Below are 20,622 nucleotides of genomic sequence, written 5' to 3' on the forward strand. Positions count from 1 at the left end.
ATACAGACCCTTTAATTGGTGGACTTTTTGCAGTTTAGAGGATGATTTGGAAGGCATTTATAGAGGTATGTATTGATACTCACCGTAATTAAGTCCTGTGTGGAATTCATTTGGGACTGATCTTGAAGTTGAACTTAGGGGTTCCTGAATTGCTGCCCAGTTCCAACACTCTTCGTGCTCTGCCATGACTTGTAGGTCCCAGTGGTCTTCATCCAACATGGTGTCGCGGAACCCAGGCTGCGGACTGAAGTGAAGCCCTTAACCTCCTTGGATTATGCCTGGGATGAACCCACACTGCCACCTTTCATCACTCTGTCTGTTAAAGGGGCAGGCTCCTCTGAGATCAACTGCAACATGAATGATTTCCAGGATAACCGACAACTCTATTATGAAAATTTTATTTATATTGCTGCTACATATACATTCTCTGGGTAATTTGCGGGTAAATTACTATTTTTGTAAAGCAGAAGGTTATAATTTTAAATATAACTGGCTTAAGTTTTTAAGCAGTTCTCAGAAGGCTGAAGATGAAGATATATTTCTTCCATTTGCTGTCAGATCCCAGGCTCATGCTCTTACTTGAGTGGTTGAGCCTAAACCCTGTGTTCTGCTCCGTTAAAATTTGCCCAGTGGCTTAACTGTTCTTTTTCAAAAGGTCTTCCCCAGAGAAGTCAATTTTACAGTTTACAATTCCTCTAAGTTCTTACTCTTTTTTGTTTGTTTGTTTGATTTTTGTTTTTGGGTCACACCTGGCGATGCACAGGGGTTCTTCCTGGCTCGTGCACTCAGGAATTACTCCTGGCAGTGCTCCCGGGACCATATGGGATTCTGGGAGTTGAACCCGGGTCGGCTGCGTGCAAGACAAACACCCTTTCCGCTGTGCTATCACTCCAGCCCCTGAGTTCTTATTCTTAATGCACTCATATATATATATATACATATACATATATATAATTTTATTTCTTATTAAGAGCAAAATGATAAGTCAAATAACTACTGTATTTTTGAAAATTGTTGAAAGGATAAAAATGGCTTGAGTCCACATTTGTACTATGTGGCTACCATCTTTTTTTTTTTTTTTTTTTTTGTGGCTACCATCTTCTGATAATAAGGATTGTTTTATCCTCATGTTATCTTAAATTCCCCTTGCTTTTCAGTACTACTTTTCATTTTGTTTTTGTTCTTTGTTGTGGGACCACACCCAGCATTGCTGAAGTCCTGGTCCTGGTAGTGCTCGAGATGGGGATTGAACCCGGAGGTCTGCATTTAAAGTGTGTGCTCTAGCCTTTGACACCATCTCCCTGAACTGCTTTTTATGTGATTTTACTACTTCATATAATTTTTACTACTTAAAAATTGTTGTGAGTGCTGCACCCTGCAGTGCTCATTGGTAATGGTGGTGCTAGGAATTAATTTAGGACCTTGCACATGCACGGCATATAGTATAATCTGTTTGTGTGTGTGTATATTTGTGTACCAGGGATTGAACCCAGGGCTTCATGCATGCAAGGTACATGCTTCGTCACTGAGCTATATCCCTGCCCTCAGTGGGATTTTGATTTGCTTCCTTAGTAACCAAATTATCTTGAAGACTTTTTTTCTTTCTTTTTTTTTAACCATTTGTGTATCTTTTTTGGCTACTATGTCTTCTCAAATATTTTGCCCATAATTAATTATTTTTAAATGGGGATGGAGGGGATGGTTTGAGCCATATCCGGTGGTGCTCAGGGGCTATTTCTGACTCTGCTCAGGAATGACCTCTGGCAGTGCTTGGGGGACCGCATGGCTAGGATTGGCCACTAGTGGCTGCTTGCAAGGTAAGTGCCTTATATCCTGAACTATCTCTTTGGCCCCTTTTGCCCATTAATTTTTTAAAACAGTTTATTTATCTTAGATTTGGGGCCAAACCTGGTGGTGTTAGAGCTTATACTCCTGTCTCTGCACTCAGGAATCATTCCTGGCAGGCTCAGGGACCACATGGAATACTGGGGACCAAACCTCGCCACCTGCATGCAGGGCAAACTCTTTACCTGCTGTACTATCGCTCTGGCCCCTCACAATGTTTTAAAAATTTCTGCCATTGTTAAATTTAAGACTTTTACTTTTGGAGCCTGGGGAGATACGTCAAAGGGCTAGTATGCATGATTTGCATGTGGGAACACTGAGTTTGATCCCTGGCAACATATGAGTTCCCCAAGCATCACCATAAGGGACCCCAAGGCCAAACCCTCTTCCCATAATTGATAATTTTATTGTGGAATATGTAAATATAAACCTCAAATATATGATTTACAGATATTTTCTCCTGTTTGGTGCTTTTATTGTTTTGCTTTCTTTTGAAAAATTTCCCTTCCCTTTCTCTGCTTAATATTGCAGTGACCGGGGCTTGTGCCCAGTTGGTGTCAGGGTGACAGATTACCGGCTTGGTTGTGGCCCAGGGATCACACACAGCAGCGGCTCTCTGATGGGAGTTGCATGGGTGTGACAGTGCAGGAGACCGACTTCACGGCTGCAGGCAGATGCTCTGCTCCTGGACTCTCCCTGGGCTATTATCTTTTGTACTTTCTGGTTGTCTTTTTTCGGTCTTTGTACTTTGCATCTTCTGGATGGTACCCTATGAAGGACAAAGATTTTCAGTTTTTGCTGAAATCTCATTTTTTTTTTCTTGGTCACTCTCACTTTTGGTGTCATGACAACTAGTATTTAATTTTGATTTTATCAGATGTTTTTGGTGATGGAAATTCATGGCAATTCGAGACTATATAAAATCTCATCTAAGCACCCCAAAATGTAGCTTGATTGCAACATTCCATGAAATTAAGATTGATTTTTAAAGCACAGAGAGATATGACATAATTGAGTAGAAGGACGTTACTTTTGAATGTGATTTGTTTCTGCATTGATGTTGGTCTCAGCAGGCTCAGAGGAGAGCAGGTTCTTGAATACTTGGATTGTCGTAGGGTTTGGTTGTTTGTTTCTTGTTTCTGTCGCTGAATTGAGGTAGTCAACCTTATCTGAGTTTCCAGACACTAAAATGATCAGGAGAGGGATGGCATTACAGTCGGTATTGACAAATTCCTCTTTGAGCCATTCAGGAAACAGCACAACCTTGGTCTTTCTGCAACTGAAGTCATATCTTTTCCTTCCATGATTTAAAAAATTTCCACTTTATCATTGCGGCTTTAAGTCATGAGACTATGTGTGTTTGTATATGTGCGCAATCTTCTTACTATTGTTCTTTGGTTCTAGTTTACAGGAGGTGACAGGAAGGCCAGTGGCTTCCAACAGGCCGGTCACCTGTGCAGAGTTGGTCTTGGATGTCTCACCTAAAACACAGAGAGTCATTTTAAAGAAGAAGGTAAGAGAACTTAGCAGCTGGGGCATGAGAGATTGGGTACTCAGGTCACTTGGCCCACAGACTGGCTTACCTGGGAGGGGGCACGGAGTCCTGATGTTTGAGTTTCTGTTCTTCCTCTTTCCAAGGACATCTGCTTTTGGAATTCTAGGCACTTTTCATCTTTGCTGCCTTTCTGGAGGCAAGCTTAATTCTTGCTTTTTGTTTGTTTGCACACATAGGAATTTTCTTCTTTATTATTTTCTTTTTCTGTTGTCTCAACTCCCTGATCTTTTTTTCCCTAAAACCAAATAGAAACTTATTAAACTGATAATTTTATTTATTTATTTACCTTCTTATGTCAACTGAAAGTTCGAAGTCGGCATCAAAAGAGAAAATGAGGGGCTAGGATGTGGCTCAGTGGCCAGATCCCATGCCTTGCCTGTGGGTGACCCTGGGTTCAATTCCCGGCACCACAGAAACCAAATAAATACATGAAAAGGAAATGGTCAGTTTGATCTCTTTTTCAGGTCAGTTGGGGAAAACTTTTTAGAGAGAGAGATATTGAGAGATAGAGATTGAGAGAGAGAGAGTTAACATTAGCAAAGAATGTTATAGATGACAGGAGGATTGGTAGTAAATAACCTGTACCTCGCTCTAAAAGGCATGGTGTTGAGAGATAGGTTTTGGTGGCATGTTACCGGCATTGCTTGAAGAAGTTCTGAGTTTAGTCCCAGCTCTAACAGGGTCACTCTAGTAGTACTGGAGGCGGTCTCCCAGGCACTGAGCTTGGAGTACCAATCTCCCAGCTCTCCTTTCGGAGGCCCAAAAGACAAAGGTGCTTGGGAACACAGGGGCACCAGCTGCCACTGTTTGGAGCACATTACCCTGAAGAATTCATGTACTGCAGACACAGTCCAGTAGCCCCTGACACAGAATCACTGTTTTCTCCCCAAGTGGGCCCAGTGTTATCAAAGACAGCCTTGGAATCTCCTAGGGTGGCACGACACAAGGCAGTTACACAGGTTGGTGCCGACTTACCTGACTTATTATGTAGCTTTTATCAGATTTGTAGTTGGGGTGGTAGGTGCTGTTTCCCCTCTCTGTAGCCATCTCTGTGCTGGGCTTCCGTATAGACCGTCCTTTTCAGACTGGCTTCTGGCATTCAGGGTGCTTCAAACTTCAGAGTTGCCCCATCCGTCAGGCCTACCATCTCTGTAGGTGCAGGCCAGTTTTAGCAGTAGTTACTAAATCCTGAGCTTGTTATGGGTACTTCGCACCAGCAGAGATCGCAGAAATGTAGGTAATATTGGAGATTAGGATTAACTTCGACTTGTTTGCCCAGAAAACAGTATAGAAAATGCGCACATTTTTAGAAATCTACATTGTTCTCATTTTTTGAATTGTTTGCTTTAGGAATTTCTCCTGTTTCATCTTAAATATACCTAGGGATTGATAACCACATTAGTTTGGATTAAGCAATCATTTAAGCTTTTATGTGAAAAATCTTTTTAAAAATAATTGGCCCTCCCAGGCAGTTTTAAAGGACCAGGGCGAGTCCTGGTCTAAGGGCTAAGTGGAGCAGAGAGGTTCAGTGCTCAGGCCTGCGCTGTGGAGTTGCTCAGCCCTACATTAAATGGGGACGGGGGTGGTGCAAGGGGCAAAGGGTCACACCTGGGAGTGTTCTGGGGGCCATGAGGTGAGGTTTGCCTGGGGTCCAGGTGCCCGAAGAGCATGTGACCCTCTCTGCTTAGCCGTCCCCCAACTCAAGAAAGACGCTCGGCAGTTCTGAGGAGAGTTGGTCCAACCCTCGGGTGCTGCTGGTGCGGCTCTGACGTCAGGCTCTTTCTGTCTCTGCCACCAGGAGCCGGGGAAGCGTTCGCAGCTGTGGAGGATGACGGGGACAGGCATGCTGGCCCATGAGGGCTCCTCAGTCCCGCACAACCCCAACAAACCCTCCTCCACCCGCTCCTCCGAGGGGTCCGCCATCTTGGATATTGCGGGTCTCGCTGCTGTCACTGACAACAGGTGATTTCTAGGCAGATTCATGTTCATTCCTTTCACCTTCACTCAGGAAGTGATCACCAAAAAAATCAGAGTTCTGTAAGTGCATCAAAGAATGAGAGAGAGAACGAGAGAGAGCGAGAGAGAGAGAGAATGTGTTTGGTGCCATATCCAGTGGTGGTCAGGGTTTGCTCCTGGCTCTGTGCTCAGGGATCACTTTTGGCATGGCTCAGGGAGCCACTTGGGTTTCTGGGGATCAAATCCAGCTTGGCTACGTGCAAGGCAAGTGCCCTACCTGCCTACTATTTCTCTGGCCCCAGATTGTGTTTTTATGTTCTCAGTTTTCTTCAGGCACAGTGACCGGTCATACTTCCAAATACAAATGTATTACCTTCAGTACTTTATGGATGGGCTGGAGTGATAGCACAGCGGTTAGGGCATTTGCCTTGCATGCGGCCAACCCAGGTTCGATTCCTCCATCTCTCTCGGAGAGCCCAGCAAGCTACCAAGAGTATCTTGCTCCCATGCAGAGCCTGGCAAGCTACTCGTGGCGTATTCGATATGCCAAAAACAGTCACAACAAGTCTTACAACGGAGACGTTACTGGTGCCTGCTTGAGCAAATTGATGAGTAATGGGATGACAGTGACAGTGAATTTATGGATATGCCTTTGCAAATGGTAAACAATTCAGATTGTAAGAAGGATATGTTATAAGTGTATATTTTTTTCAACAAAATTTTAATTTTTTTGTTTGTTTGTTTTTTGAGTTGCCAGGGGTAAAAATCAGATCTCATGGGCTTCACTGCTGAACCACATCCCCGGCCCCTGTATATTTTTATCAGTTTCTTTTTTTTCATCTGTCTAAGAGAATAATCAAATGCACTTTCTGTTCAACTCCTTGGGTTTTACTCAGCTTTTTTATTTTTTATCTTTGAGAAAGTTAATTTGTGTCATAGTTTCTCTATAAAATCCATTTATTTGTTTTCAGTTAATACCTTATTTACTTCCAAAGTGACTTCAGGTGACTGATAAGTTAAAACTCAATATAAAAAATGTAAGTATTTGCAGTAAAACAGGAGAAAGACTGTTGAAAGGATTTAAAATATATTTAGCAGCTATCCTTTCTCCTCCTGCTTGACAGCTTGTCATGGAGAGAATGTGAGAACCTGTGTTTTTGAGAGCTATGATTCATCTTTAGTTTCACTTTGAGCCACAGCCAGAGTTGCTTGGGGCCCCGTATGGTGTCAGGGATGGAACTCCAGGTCCCTCATTTCCCTTTTCCTTGTGTTTTTCACCTCTTTTCTCATTAAGAAATCCTTATTGTCATAGGGGTCAAACTTATGGCCCATTCAGTGTTTTTAAGGTTAGAGAGACATGGAAGGAAGAGGAATTAAAAGCTCTGGTCCTCAGATTGTTTTTAGGCCTGAAATATTTGACTTGCAGCACTCAGTACATTTTCCTTCTTGCAGATATGAACCACTGATGCTAAGGAAGCCGGATCGCAGACGAAGCACCACCCAGACCTGGAGTTTCCGAGAGGGAAAACTGACCTGCGGGCTGCATGGGCTGGTTGTCCAGGTCAGCAGTTCCTAGTGTCCGCAGTGGCGGCCAGTGGTGTGGGGCCACCACGTTTACATCCACATGACTTATTATTCAGTGGGATGGAAGTAATTGCAGAACAAATAGGGGTTCTGTTATTGCATTTGGCTAAAGGAAAGTCTCCTGTGTTGTGCTTTGAGTGTATTTATTGTGGAGCGTGTTCTTGAAAGTGATCAAGAATCAGCTGCCTTTTGAGTCATGAGGGATTTTTTTTTCTTGGAATATCTGGATTTTCTTTCCTTGATGACATAAATTCCCTAGATATCTTTCAAAAGAAACCTAGGAAAATGTCAGCGTAAGGCCCACCACTAAGATACATTTCTTGCAGAGTTGTGAGGTTAATATAAAAGCTGTGGTAATCTTTTTTCAGGTATTTTTGGAAAGAGGGAGCATATCATTCACCCTCCATGCACTTAATTTTTTAAAAAATCTGCTTTTTCCTACATTTCTATATTTCTAGAACTGCCCAAGTATTAATTGTGGTATTAGTATAAGAGTAGGGGCCAGAGTGATAGCACAGTGGGTGAGGTGCTTGCCTTGCTCGTGGCCAACAGAGATTAAATCTCCAGCGTCCCTGAGCTCCCCAGGAGTGATCCCTGAGTGCACAGAGCCAGGAGTGACCCCTGAGCATCTCAGGGTGTGATCCCCAAACAAACAAAATAAGAATAAAGATTTTTGGCTGCAGAGATAGTACAGGGTTTAAGGCATTTGCCTTGCATGTGGCCACGTCCGGTTCCTCACTCGGCACCTCCAGAATTGATCCCTTGAGTACAGAGCCAGGAGTAAACCTGACATGGCTGGATGTGTCCCCCAACAAAAACAAAAAGTTGATTGCAGGTCATTTTCTTCTGTTTTCCTCTTAGCCAGTGTACACAAACTCTCCCAGGTACTTCATAGGCAAGTATGTATTTTGAAAATGACCTGAAATTTATATTTCCTGTCCTTGTGGCTTCAGGCTGGGTTCAACCCAGGGATCCAAGCCGAGTACGTAGGAAGGTGACTTGGGGGTGTGGGCCTAGGACTGAAGCATTTGTGATCCTTTGTGCAGTTTCGCCCTAGCCCGGTTTTTACAGAACAAACGGGAAGCTGCCCTGTCCTGAGTGTGTCCCTGGTGGCCTTCAGGCTCGCTCTCCTGCCTGGGAAACTGCCCACAGGGCAGTGTGTGAGCTGTAAGGAGCCACTGCTTGCTTTTTGGTAGATTATTTTCTTTATCTTTGTTGCCCTGAGCTTTTTTAATCAAAGACAAGCTGCTCACTTATATGCAGCACACATCTGGTATGGATTTGTGATTTTCAATTAGCAATACAATTCAGACTTCCAGAGGCAAAAGAGGGCTTGTTATAAGTGGTGGGTTCTGTGTCTGACCTTGATTTTACTTCTAGTTTATTTCTAAAGCCCATGTAATTCCCGTTCTCTTAGAGCACTGCCCCCGCTACAATAACAAAACCCCCTTCTCAGGTTTGTTATTTCTCGAATTCATTTCACCATTTCTCTGCCTGGACTCTGTCACCCAGCTATGGCACTAGTCCTGGCTTCGGGCTTATTATTAACATTATTGTTTGTTTGGGTGGAGCAAAATACTTATTAATTTTAAGATATTTAAGTATGAGAGAGAGAGAGAGGAAGAGAGAGAGGGAGAGAAGAAAGGAAAGGAGAGAGAAGGGAGGGTGAGAGAGAGTGAGAGAGAGAGAAAGGAGAGAGAAAGGAGAGAAGAGAGAAGGGAGGGGGAGAGAGAGAGAGACCGAGAGAACGAACATGGGCTTGACAAAGTCAAGCCAGCCTCATTCTCATTACTTTCATTGCTTTTGGCACCTCCACTGAAGTCCTGGGGGTCACCAGGATGATACTTAGGACTCCTTGTGCCAGGGATTGAACTCTGAACCCTGTGTGTGCCAGGCATGAGTGCCAGATCCTCTTCTCCATTTTGTTAGCCCCGGTCTTACTAGTCTTATTTTTTTGTTTTTATTTTATTTTATCCTCAGTCTTGGAGGCTGCTTCCAGCTGGGGGCATGGCAATGCCCCTAACAGTGCTCGGGGGACCATGCAGGGCTGGGAAATGAACCTGGTGCTCCCATGGGTAAAGCGTGTGCTGTAGTCCTTTGAGCTGTCCCCCTGTTCTGCTTTTGTCTCTCACTTTTCCTCCCTGTAAGACCAAATCTAGAACCTCACACACACACCCGCAGCCTTTCTCACTAGTCTTAAAACAGTAGTTGAAGACAACTGTTATAAAGGCATGTGTGCCCTTTTCTTTCTAAACTTAGAGCGCTCATAAAATAGCTCCTTGCTGAAACTTGTCCTATCCAAGTTCAAAGTTTGTGCTTTCATTACTCAATATTAAAAGGTTATCCACCATGATCTTGACATTCTTGCCCTGTATTTGCGCATCAATCGTGTTGACTTTTACATAGGCCATTGCATAAAGGGACTTTTTCCCCCCAAGGTCTGGATAACAGGTCATTAGATAGTGTCCCACCTCCACCTTTCATCCACGGAGAGCCACTCTTTGGAGTATTTGAGTAGACTGTATGGTAGAGGACTGTTTGGGGAGATTCTCAGCTCTAGAACATGCTTCCTTTTAGAAAGCTTGAGTTGTAGTAATAATTGCTTTATTTTCAGAATACTTCAGGTATTGAAGCAAATCCAGTGAAATAAGGCTCTAGGTGCCTTTTTTAAAAAGAGCTGTCAGGGGTGGGAGAGATAGTACAGCAGATAGGGCGTTTGCCTTGCACACAGCCGACCCGGTTTCAATCCCTGGCATCCTATCTGTTCCCCCAAGCACTGCCAGGAGTAATTCCTGAGTGCAGAATGAGGAGTAACCCCTGAGCATTTCTGGGTTTGGCCCCAAAAGCCAAAAAAATAAAATTAAAAAGCTGTGATAATGACTAGACATTTTTTTAAAATGCTCTATTGCTAGGATTTCTCTGTAGTCATAATTCCTTAAATTCCAATAGCATAACTTTCCATCATGCCTAAGTATTCCTGCTGCTTCTCATCATTTGTAAAGCTGAAAAATAGTAACTGCTTTGTTGTACATTGACTACAGCTTTCCAGAATGAGCTTAAATCTGTTTGCAGGTGACACATTAAATCATCCAAGTGAGTGGCTTTCTGTCTCTTTAAATGTCTTTAATGTATTTTTTTAGGCCAAAGGAGGGCTTTCTGGCTTGTTTGATGGAGCTGAAGTTGTTCTTGGTCCTGACACTTCCATGGAGCTTTTGGGGCCTGTTCCACCCGAACAACAATTTACAAATCAAAAAATGAGGCCTGGTTCTGGAATGTTATCCATTCGAGTTATCCCTGATGGACCGACTAGAGCACTCCAGGTGATGATTCATCATAGGAACTGTCATGTATTGCATTGTGTGCTTTTTTCCTCCTCTGTGGTTAGTCATCAGCCAGCATCCATTGAAATATTTATGCTGGATCTGAAGCTGTGGTGTCCTTGCTTATAAAATGCGGAGCAGACTGCTCTCAGAAAGTTGTTATGTTTGGGGGCCAAAGAGATAGTCTAAGAGTTAAGGTGAATGCCTTGTGTGTGGTTTCCCCTGCTTGATCTTCAGTATCACGTGATTCCTCGAGCTCTGCCAGATGTGGCCAGGATAATCCTTAGATCCTCCCATTAGACTGCCACCCCTGCTGGCTGAAAAATCACTTGGAGTGCCCCCAGGCTTTCTGAGTATCATTTGGGAGATCCCCCAGAACAACAACAACAACAGATATGGTGATATGAAAAGCAATATCACTGGTGCTACAAGTCAAACAGCATGCTGAATTAATTTTAAAAACTGATACATCAATACTGTTATAGCAAAAGGATATACGAGGACCCTCAGATATTAAAATGTTATATTAAGAAAGTAGGAATGGAGGGTATTATGGCTTACCTTCCTGTAATTAGAAAAACTAAGTAAGTGCTAGAGCATTTGGAAAGTTAAAGGTGAAGATCTGTAGATGGAAGCCACGTACTTCGCTGGCATGTAGATATGGGCAGAAATCAGACTGGAGGTACGTGTTTCAAAACCTGATGCATTCCTAAATTTTTGTTTTTCCTCTTGCAACAGGGAGTCAGGGAGTAACATGTTAAGTGACTAATTTTAGATTGCTCACTTTTGCTGCAATGTGGAGAATTGGGAGTGGAGGGAAATGAGGGACAGAGATGACCCATTGGCAACACACCAGCCAGAGCAAATGGCAGGGACAGTGCATGGGGAGTTAGATGAATGGAGAGACGTGCTCATTGAGCAAGTCAATGGGATTAAGGATTGGAAGGTTTAAGGCTGAATGGGACAAAGGAGGAAAGGAGTTATTATTTGAGCAACTAGAAAGATGAGAATCCATATAAAGAAGAGTTAAGTTCGGGGAGGAATGAGGAGTTAGGTTTGTAGATTTATTCAAGTGTGTATTATCTCTTAAGATATCCAAAACTCAGTGTAAATCAGGTCTGAAACTCAGAAGAAATTGTTTTTGTTTTTGGGTCACACCAGTGATGCACAGGGGTTACTCCTGGCTCATGAACTCAGGAATTACTCCTGGCGGTGCTTGGGGGACCATATGGGATGCTGGGAATCAAACCTGGGTCTGCTGCGTGCAAGGCAAATGCCCTACCTGCTGTGCTATCGCTCCAGCCCCTAGGGAGAAATTCTTAAGGCAGATAATGGTTTTATAATGGTTACAGTTTGGTAATAGGGTTAGAGAAAGTGTTGGAATGTAGCAATGAACTCATGAAGAACTATATGAAAATCCATAAAACTTCTTTAGAAAGTAACCTTTTTTAAAGGCAAAACTTGGACTCAGTACTTTTGCATTTTGCATATTTTCTTTTGAGCTATAATTCTATATCAACACCATTGCATGAAGTACCGACAATCAGATTGGTTTAGTTCCAAGTAGACAAAACCAGAACCAAGTTTGCAGTGAGTTTCCATGAATTTCCATGAGTTTCTGCAGAATTATTGAGTCTCTAGTGCCTTTGGCCTCTGTAGTTAGTATGGTATGGATTTCACTTTAGAGAATTGAAGACACACCCCTTGTGTCTCCCACCTCCTGGGGGTTTTGTGTTTTGTGTGTGTATGGTGTGATGCTGGGGTTCCAATTCAGAGCCTCACACTGAAGTGCAGGTGCTCCACCATTAAACTACATTTCCCACAAGAATAAACTCTCTTTATTTATTTCACTTCAGATAACAGATTTCTCCCAACGGAAAAGTGACCGCTCTTCATATGAAGTGGATGAACTTCCTGTTACTGAACAAGAGTTGCAGAAATTAAGAAATCCAGACACAGAGCAAGAATTGGAAGTATGTTAGAAATGTTACACATTCATTTCTTTAATCATCAGTTCATTCAGGATTTTGCTTTTTTTGTTTGTTTTGTATGCCCTGAGTATGCGGGACCCGGGGCTGAAATCTCCAAGGCTGTTCGAATGGGACTGGGCCTCTTCCACCCAGATTCCCCATTTTCCAGTAGCTAGGCGGTCACACCCACAAACTGCCCACGGCGCTGTGTAATCCTATCAACGGCCAACATCCAGAGACTATAAAACCAAGCGCAAGGCCGCTTGTCTGATAGCCTAGTTCTACCTCTTGGAGAATGTGGCAAGCTACCAAGAGTTTACTGCCCGCATGGGGGAGAGCCTAGCAAGTTCCCCGTGGTGTATTCATATGCCAAATACAGTAACAATGATGGGTCTCATTCTCCTGACCCTGAAGAGCCTCTAATGCATCATCGTTTGGAAGGCCGAGTAAAGAGAGGCTGCTAAAATCTCAGGGCTAGGATGAATGTAGATGTTACTGGGCCCACTTGAGCAAATTGGTGATCAATGGGATGACAGGGATACAGTGATATGCACAGAGCACAGCTGGGTGTGGTTTGCCCCCAACCCCATATACCTATATATTAAACCCTGTGTTGGATATTATAGAAGCTTAATTAATGACATTAAGAATTAGCACCCCAGATAGGGAATTCATTTTTTGTTACATTAGAAGTTCAGGGGGTCTGGTTAGGGTGGAGAGTGTGCCATGGGAGGAAGCCTTCTGGGGAGCTGATGACCTTTAAATCATTGAGACACGTTGTCTAACCCCTCCTGAGTGATTTTCTTATGCTTAGAGAAACTTGAAGCCTTTTATTTCCTTGTATTCTTTGCACTGCCTTGAGCCCTGGTTTAAGAAAGATGCTATATTGTGATTTCCTTTCAGGTACTTGTGAAATTGGAAGGTGGGATTGGCTTGTCCTTAATTAACAAAGTCCCTGAGGAGCTGATCTTTGCGAGTCTCACCGGAATCCATGTGCACTACACCCAGGTGGCCACCAGTCAGATGCTGGAACTCAGCATCCAGGACGTGCAGGTAAAATGTGGGGGCAGGGGCAGGTCTTTGGAATTCGTTAATCTCCTTTTCTTGCTGACCACCCAGCTAGGATGTTCTAAAAACCTTCATGCTTCTGCAGAAATGTATTGTCAGCTTCAAAATACTCTGTGAACAGAGTTGGTCCTACTACACAGTCTCACTTTAAATATGTTTTCTGGTAAGCCTAATTCCAAATGTAGTGGCTAGCCCATTAATAACTTAGATAATTTAGTCCAGGTAGCATGGAGAAAGGTCGCCTATGGTTTTCCATTTTTCTAATGGAAAATATATTAGAAATCTTGCAACCACAATTTAGAGAAATTGATTTTATTATAGGAAGAAAAAAAACCAATGAACCTGGATAAGGTGTGATAAGAGGGACTAGACTTACTCTCTTCCTGGAAACCAAAAATATGAATAAGATGATAGTTTTAAGAACTTCGGACATTAGGGAGCAGAGGACAATAGCCCCTGAAATGTGGGAAACAAAAGAGGTGAGACCTACAGTTTCCCCAGTTTATTCCCTTTAGAATGTTCTAACCACCTGGAGTAGACAAGACAGAACCCAGCAGAATGGGGAGTTGAAAGAGTAGAACTGGAAGACCTGGAGAGCATGGCAACTGGGGGTCCACAGCCAGCAGCACCGTGGAGGAGAGAGGGGCCCCTGAGTATGGACAGACGATGAGTCAGTAGTGGAACTGTCACTCAAACCATCTCACGGCAGCTATGGCCAACTTGTTACTCACCCAGGGCTGGGGATTGCACTTGTTCCACCAAACTGGAAAAGCAAGTCATGTATGGGACACTGAGAAGAGTCTCCCAGAAAGTCTTGCCTCTGTGGTGAGATTTAATTATGTACAAGCTGGGCACTCTTCAGACTGTCTCAGCAAGTCATAAAAGGTCTGGAAGGATTGATCTGTTTCCAAGTTAGTTAACTGTATCCCTGAACGCAGCTGGAATTTAATGCAATAATAAAAAAAAAAAAAACTATGAGCACCCAACAAAGGGAAAGCAGAGTTTTACTGGCAAACTATCAAAATACTATACTGTTTTTGGCATACTATGAAAAAAATGAGCCAGGTGTGCAAAGGGACAGGAAAATATTGGATGATGAGAATAACCAGTAAAACTGAACCTAGAACTAAAATGGATGATAGGCTTGTCAGAAAAGGCTGTGCAAGGTGACCACTCTTTCTCTGAGCCACATGTGCGAGGTGGCCTCAGCCCCCCACATTGAAAAAAAACCCACCCAGGCCAGGGGTATACCTAAATAAGTAATTCTCACACCACATCACACAAACATGAAGGAACAACAGTACCCAGGCCTGTAACAGTAAGATTGCTCCATGCCCACAGGTGAAGCCAGATTAAAAAGTGACATTCTGCGTGTAGGGACGATGAGAATGACAGCTGATTTCTTATTAACAGAAGTGTGAGTGAAAAAGATCAAATAGCGACATAATTAAAGTGTAAAAGAACAGACACCTGGCCTGGGCTACAGATGTGCCTCACATGCTGGGGCCCTGAGGCTCTGCGTTCAGTCCCCAGCACCACAGACACCAAGCCACCACAAGGGCTGCCAACCTGGAATTCCATGTCCAGCAAATACTGAAAAATCATGGATGAAATAAGGATGTTTCTAGACATATGAGGACCCAACAGCCCACCCTCACTCTTCCCAAAAAAGAGATCAGCAGTGCACAAAGTGGGAAAGGACATTGCTGAGGCAGAGAGAGGACTGTGAGAGCAGATGGAAGTCTGGATTGACATAAAAGGAGAAAGAGTACCTGAAATAACTACTTGGGAAAAATATATGAGATTATTTCCTTCTAGTTAAATCTCCTTAAGAGATAATGCATGGTTTCAACAAAAATTCCTAACGTCTGTCAGATGAAAACGCACAGTAGCATTTTCATGCTATAATTTTAGTACTATAATTTGCTCCTACATGAGGCAGCATGATGTTCAGTATAGCTGATTAAATTTAAAGAAGGCTCAGTGAGGGAGTTGGAGAGGCAATGGGGGGATGGGGGCAGGGATGAGAACTAAACCCAAACCCAAAGCAACATTCTAATGAGACAAACTGATCACTAATAATTCAATAAAGGTGACAACTGGAATCATAAAAAATACTTGTAATCAAGAAAAGGCAGAAAAGAATGGAACTCATGGGACAAATAGAAAACTAATAGCAAGATGGCGATTCATTCAGATATCCCTGTATCAATGAAATGTTATAAACACTCCCAGTTAAAAGTCAGATTGATAACCAATTATAAGATCTTGTTTTATGCTACCTGTAGGAAGCACACATTAAATATAAAGATCTTAGTAGGTTAACAGAAAAAAAATAGAATAATACTTGCTGTTTTAGTTATAAAGAAAGTGGTTTGGGTACTAATAGACTAGATTATAGAGCAGAGTATATTGCTAGGGATAAGGAGAGTATTTGATTAAGAATACAAGAGTCAAATAATCAAAAGGACAAAACAATTCTGGATATGCACCAGTCATAGAGCTTTATGCTATATGAAGCTGAACTTGATAGAACTGAAATAGTAGGGGCTGAGTAACAATGCAGCGGGAATGCACACAGCCAACCTGGGTTCCATCCCCAGCATTCCATATGGTCCTCTGAGCATAACCAGAAGTAAACTAGTTCTTGCCCCCAAACCAAGAAAATAAATATAGGAGAATTAAAAGAATAAGCACAGTATTGTAGTAGATTTTAATACTACTCTGAGGATACTTTATAGAAAAGCTTACTAGAAAATCATCAGAGAAAAACAGATTGGAACAGGAATACACTCATCTAGACCTAACAGGTATTTATAGAACATCCACCTAGCAAGAGCAGATAGCAGCATCTGCTCAATTGCCCATGAGGCATTTCCAAGTCAGACCATGTTCTGAAACAGCAAAGAATCCTCAGTATGTGTTAAGGAATGATAGCGCTGAATACTCAAGCCACAAAGTCAACAACACTGAAACCATGAGACCCAGACTTTAACAACCAAGCTTAAAAAGTTACCCATCAAGATGGCAGGCTGAGGGGAGAGGGAGTATGGGAGGAACTCGGGGACACTGGTGGAGGAAAGTTGACACTGATGGTGGGATTGTTGCTGGAACATTGTATGTCTAAAACCTAACTATGAATAACTGTAAAATCACAGTGCTTTACTATTAATATCTTTGTAAACCAGTTTTTTTGGTTGCTTTAAAAAAAATAGTGTAAAGCTATATAACGTATGTGAGAACTTCCACAATATAATGATTAAAAAAAAATCCTTAACAAAGTCATGATGACAAACCTTTGGACCTAGATTATAAAACTGAGATTGCTGAAGCCGTTGGGGGAAGATGGAAGGGGAAAGGAAGGAGGTGGACCAGGAGTGTCATAAAGTTAGTGGTGGAGGGTCTGGGCACTTTGGGGGTGATGGAGGTGCAGTAACTTTGTGTATCAGAACCGTAAGTGTTTGAGGGCCAGAGAGATAGAGGGGTTAAGGCACTTAACCTTTCATGTGGCCGACCCCAGTTCAGACCCTGACACTTCATGGTCCACCAAGCACATAGCCAGGGGTAGCCCCTGTGCACTGCCAGGTGTGGCCCCCAAATAAATAAACCAGAAACAGTAATGCTATTGTAGCCATGTTACCTAGACTATAATTAAAAAGATATTTTTAAATCTCAACAAATTCAAACGGGTTTTGAATATGGTCTGTTTCCTGAGAATAATGGAATTTAAGTAGAAATAACAGAGAGTTGGGAGAATCTCCCAAATATTTGGAAACCAAATAGTACACTTTAAATAACCAGAGATCAAAGAAGAAAGGCAAACAAATTAGAAAGTATTTTGAACTGGATGAAAATGAAAACATAACTTATTGGAATTTGTGGAGTGTCACGAAAGCTGTACTTAGGGAAATTCATATTATTCGTTGCTTTATTAGAGAAAGAGAAAAAGGTCTCAACTTTGGATTCAGGCATCATTTACAAACTAAAGGCAAATAAATGGTCCCAAATAAGCAGAAGAAAGGAAATAATAAAGTTCACTGTGGGCATCAATGAAATAGGAATGGGTTGATCAGTTGTTTAGAGAACTTAGTAAATCAAACGCTGGCTCATTTGAGAAAATTTGTAACATTAATACACTTCTAAAATGCCTGATGTGAAGAAAAAAGCAGAGAAATGATCGCTGTCAAAGAGTAGGGTGCTGAAAGGTGACCCTTGTCGAGGGAGGCCAGCGGCTGCTGCAGACTTGCTCTGTGCCTCTGAGGCCTGCTGGCGGGTGGTTTTCAGCTTCACGGTGGAGCCAGGAGTGGAAACTGGGCACAGCACAAGTTAACTGCCACATAGCTCCAGGTTGTTACTGAATTTTAGCTCGCTTTCTCCCCTAAATGAGCCCTGGATTGTTGCAAACTTCTGATTCACTTCTAGGGTCCTGGGAAAGTTGATTTTGATTCTCCATGGCAGAATTCTCTTGTCATTCTATTGGGAACTCCTCTCATGCTCTCTGCACCATCCTCTGAACTCTTCTTCCTTCCACCCTCCCCCAAGATCAGACTGGCCAGGAACCACTAGTTGGAAATGTTTCCAGAAGGAACCAGAGACCTGGACCATGGCTCTTTCCTCAGTCGGGCAGCCTGTCTTCCTCCTGGGATTTTCAGGGCCTGCCCCACGAGGGCTCCTGTTACTTGTCTCATGTTGCGAAGTTCCATCAGATTGTCAGTGCCAAACTTCTTTGCAGAGTTATAAACCTCTTATGTCATAAATTTCAAAGGATTCAGCTATCACATTCCATTTGTTGATAGGTGACAGGCTAATATCTTAAAATTGTCCTTCTTATTTGTTTTTGAGCCACACCTGACTGTGCTCAGTGCTTACTCCTGACTTTGCATTTAGGAATCACTCTTGATGGGTTTGGGGACCATATGAGGTACATGTGAAGATCCTACTCACTGTAGCATCTCTCCTGTCCAGTATCTTCCTTCCTTCCTTCCTTCCTTCCTTCCTTCCTTCCTTCCTTCCTTCCTTCCTTCCTTCCTTCCTTCCTTCCTTCCTTCCTCCCTCCCTTCCTCCCTCCCTCCTTCCCTCCCTCCCTCCCTCCCTCTCTCCTTCCTTCCTCTTTCCATCCTTCCTTCTTTCCTTTCCTCCTCAAGGATCCATTTGCTGTTTATTAAATTTTTTTACTATAATGCATTTTACTTAATATGTGCTATAAGTTATAGAAATAAACCAGTTTCAGAATTCATTATGATTATAATGCTATGAGAGAAATTAAAAAACAGAAAATACACACAGCTTGTATGTTTTGGACAAAAGCAGGAGAGATCCAAACGAAGCAAGTTTTTTCTTGTCACTGGATGTGATGGGTGATTGATTCTGAGTATCAGCTCTGAGTTGGCTGTGGTTCTAGACTCAGGAGAGAGAGCTGTGACGAAGTGGTGGAGTTCTTTGCTCCCTTAAAGTTCTTCAGCCTTGGGGAAGTCAGCCAGTAACGGAGCAAGTCAGCCTGGGGGACTCAGAAAGCCACCAATGGGATCCGGGCTGCAGAAGGAAGCTGAGCCTGGAGGGTGAGAAGAGCAAGCCAGAGGCTAGTTAGCAGGGTGCAACATTCCAGAATGGAGAAGTGGGGGGGAGGGGGAGTTAGGTATGGGGGCCTAGGAGGGAACCTGGAAGAGAATGGGGTGCAGGAGCCCGAGAAGTGGCTTTATTGTGCAGGCTTGGGAGCTGTGGCCAGTGGTTTGGTTTTATCCTAGGAGAAAGGGATATAAAAGCAGGACCCTGGCCTGGTTTGCGTTTGTCACAGGTCACTGTCGTAAGGGAGGGCACTATAGCAAGAACCTGGTAGGAACTGTGCTCTCGGGCTCCCCTTGAGAGCCAGCAGAGGGAAAGTCTGCCACAATCCTGCTCAGTGGCTCTGAAAAGCCCTAGGCTGTCGTGGAGAGGTCAGGGGAACACAAAATACCCTCATTTGGGTCCTGGTCTTCCCACTTGCTGGCACTGCTCACGGGCAGGTGATTTTCATTTCTGTGCTCCTATCTAGTTTGTCAGGTAGGGAGCCCGACCTTGAGGGTTGTAGTGAGAAGGTTGGTGTTAGAGATCTGCAAAAGGTACACTGAGGGGGTCACAGCACATGACTCCCCTTCTCTCTTCTGCCAACCAGGCAGGGAAGGTGGTGGCTGCTGGGGCACTGAGCTTCCTGACCCCCATACTTTGTGGGTCAGGGAAGGTGTTGTTCTTGACCTTGGAACTAAGGTGTGTGGCGCTGTCAACTGGGAAATTGAGGGTGGGGATGGGGGGGAGGGGGCATCCTGAAAGGCAGCTAGCCTCACTGTGGCTGTGTGAGGCGCTGACGCTCTAGTTTCAACTATCTCATGTCACGGAGTTGGGAGGAGAGAAGTAGGTGCTTGTGGCTATGAGTGGGGCCTTGGGGTCAGGCAGATCTGGGTTCCAGACAGTTTGCGCGGTTCCACTGCATCATAAGGGGAGCTCTCCTAGGTGTCCTCCCGTGGGACCTGAAAACATTAAGGAAGGATTGTGGCAGTCCCCTTTTAGTTAAAATATCCAGGCACCATAGATACTCTGTGACTCCAGAAAGTACATGTGAGGTAACTAGTTTGCTCACCAAGTAGAATACAGCTTCCGGTATCCCGGCTACTGTGACTATTGCTGGTCTCAATAGAAATCTGTTTCCAGCTACTTATGACAGAGGACGATGGCAGATGTGTTTTCTGAGTGCCCTGCATGAAGACTCCCCCTTCAAAGAAAACCGTGAGCACTGAGTGATGAGTGTGTTCCTGTCTTTGTTTTCTGGTCTTTGATGTGCCAGGTGGACAATCAGCTCATTGGTACCACGCAGCCCTTCATGCTGTATGTGACTCCCCTGAGTAACGAGAACGAGGTCATTGAGACAGGCCCTGCCGTGCAGGTGAACGCAGTGAAGTTCCCCAGTAAGAGCACGCTGACCAACATCTACAAGGTAGGCTGCTGGGTGGCAGTGTGCCACAGGCCTGGTTTGTCCTCCCACCACCAAGGCTCCAAGCATCAGGGGCCAGAAGAAATGGGCCATCTGAGCCAGGAAGTTGGGCTGAGCACGCGCTTGTTGCTGGCCTTGTGTGGTGCGTGGGAGCAATCTCCCTAGAGCTGGGAGTAGCCCCCCAAGCACCGCTGGGTCTGACCCAAAAGCTAAAAAAACAGTAAAATAAAATAGAAGAAAGAAGAGAATGAAGCCTGTTCCAGGACCTGCAACTTAGTAAATGGATGGAGGGCTTTACAGGCACGCCTTCTCTTAGGAGTTGGTACTCCTCCACTCTTTTTAATGACTTTGCAGATGACA

The 20,622-nt window shown here is 43.7% G+C and overlaps 1 protein-coding gene across 3 annotated transcripts in view; it reads left to right on the plus strand.

Moving 5' to 3' along the window:
- Positions 1–20,622, plus strand: part of VPS13D (vacuolar protein sorting 13 homolog D) — a 265,713-nt gene that overhangs the window by 147,310 nt on the left and 97,781 nt on the right. For all 3 annotated transcript variants that reach the window (XM_055137626.1, XM_055137627.1, XM_055137628.1), the window contains 8 exons: positions 196–431; positions 3,250–3,358; positions 5,199–5,362; positions 6,809–6,917; positions 10,081–10,260; positions 12,117–12,233; positions 13,134–13,283; positions 20,116–20,265. In XM_055137626.1, coding sequence (XP_054993601.1) covers positions 196–431; positions 3,250–3,358; positions 5,199–5,362; positions 6,809–6,917; positions 10,081–10,260; positions 12,117–12,233; positions 13,134–13,283; positions 20,116–20,265 — 1,215 coding nt within the window. The remainder of the gene's footprint in view (positions 1–195; positions 432–3,249; positions 3,359–5,198; positions 5,363–6,808; positions 6,918–10,080; positions 10,261–12,116; positions 12,234–13,133; positions 13,284–20,115; positions 20,266–20,622) is intronic.

This window comes from Sorex araneus, chromosome 5, assembly GCF_027595985.1.
Source record: "Sorex araneus isolate mSorAra2 chromosome 5, mSorAra2.pri, whole genome shotgun sequence".
NCBI lineage: Eukaryota > Metazoa > Chordata > Mammalia > Eulipotyphla > Soricidae > Sorex > Sorex araneus.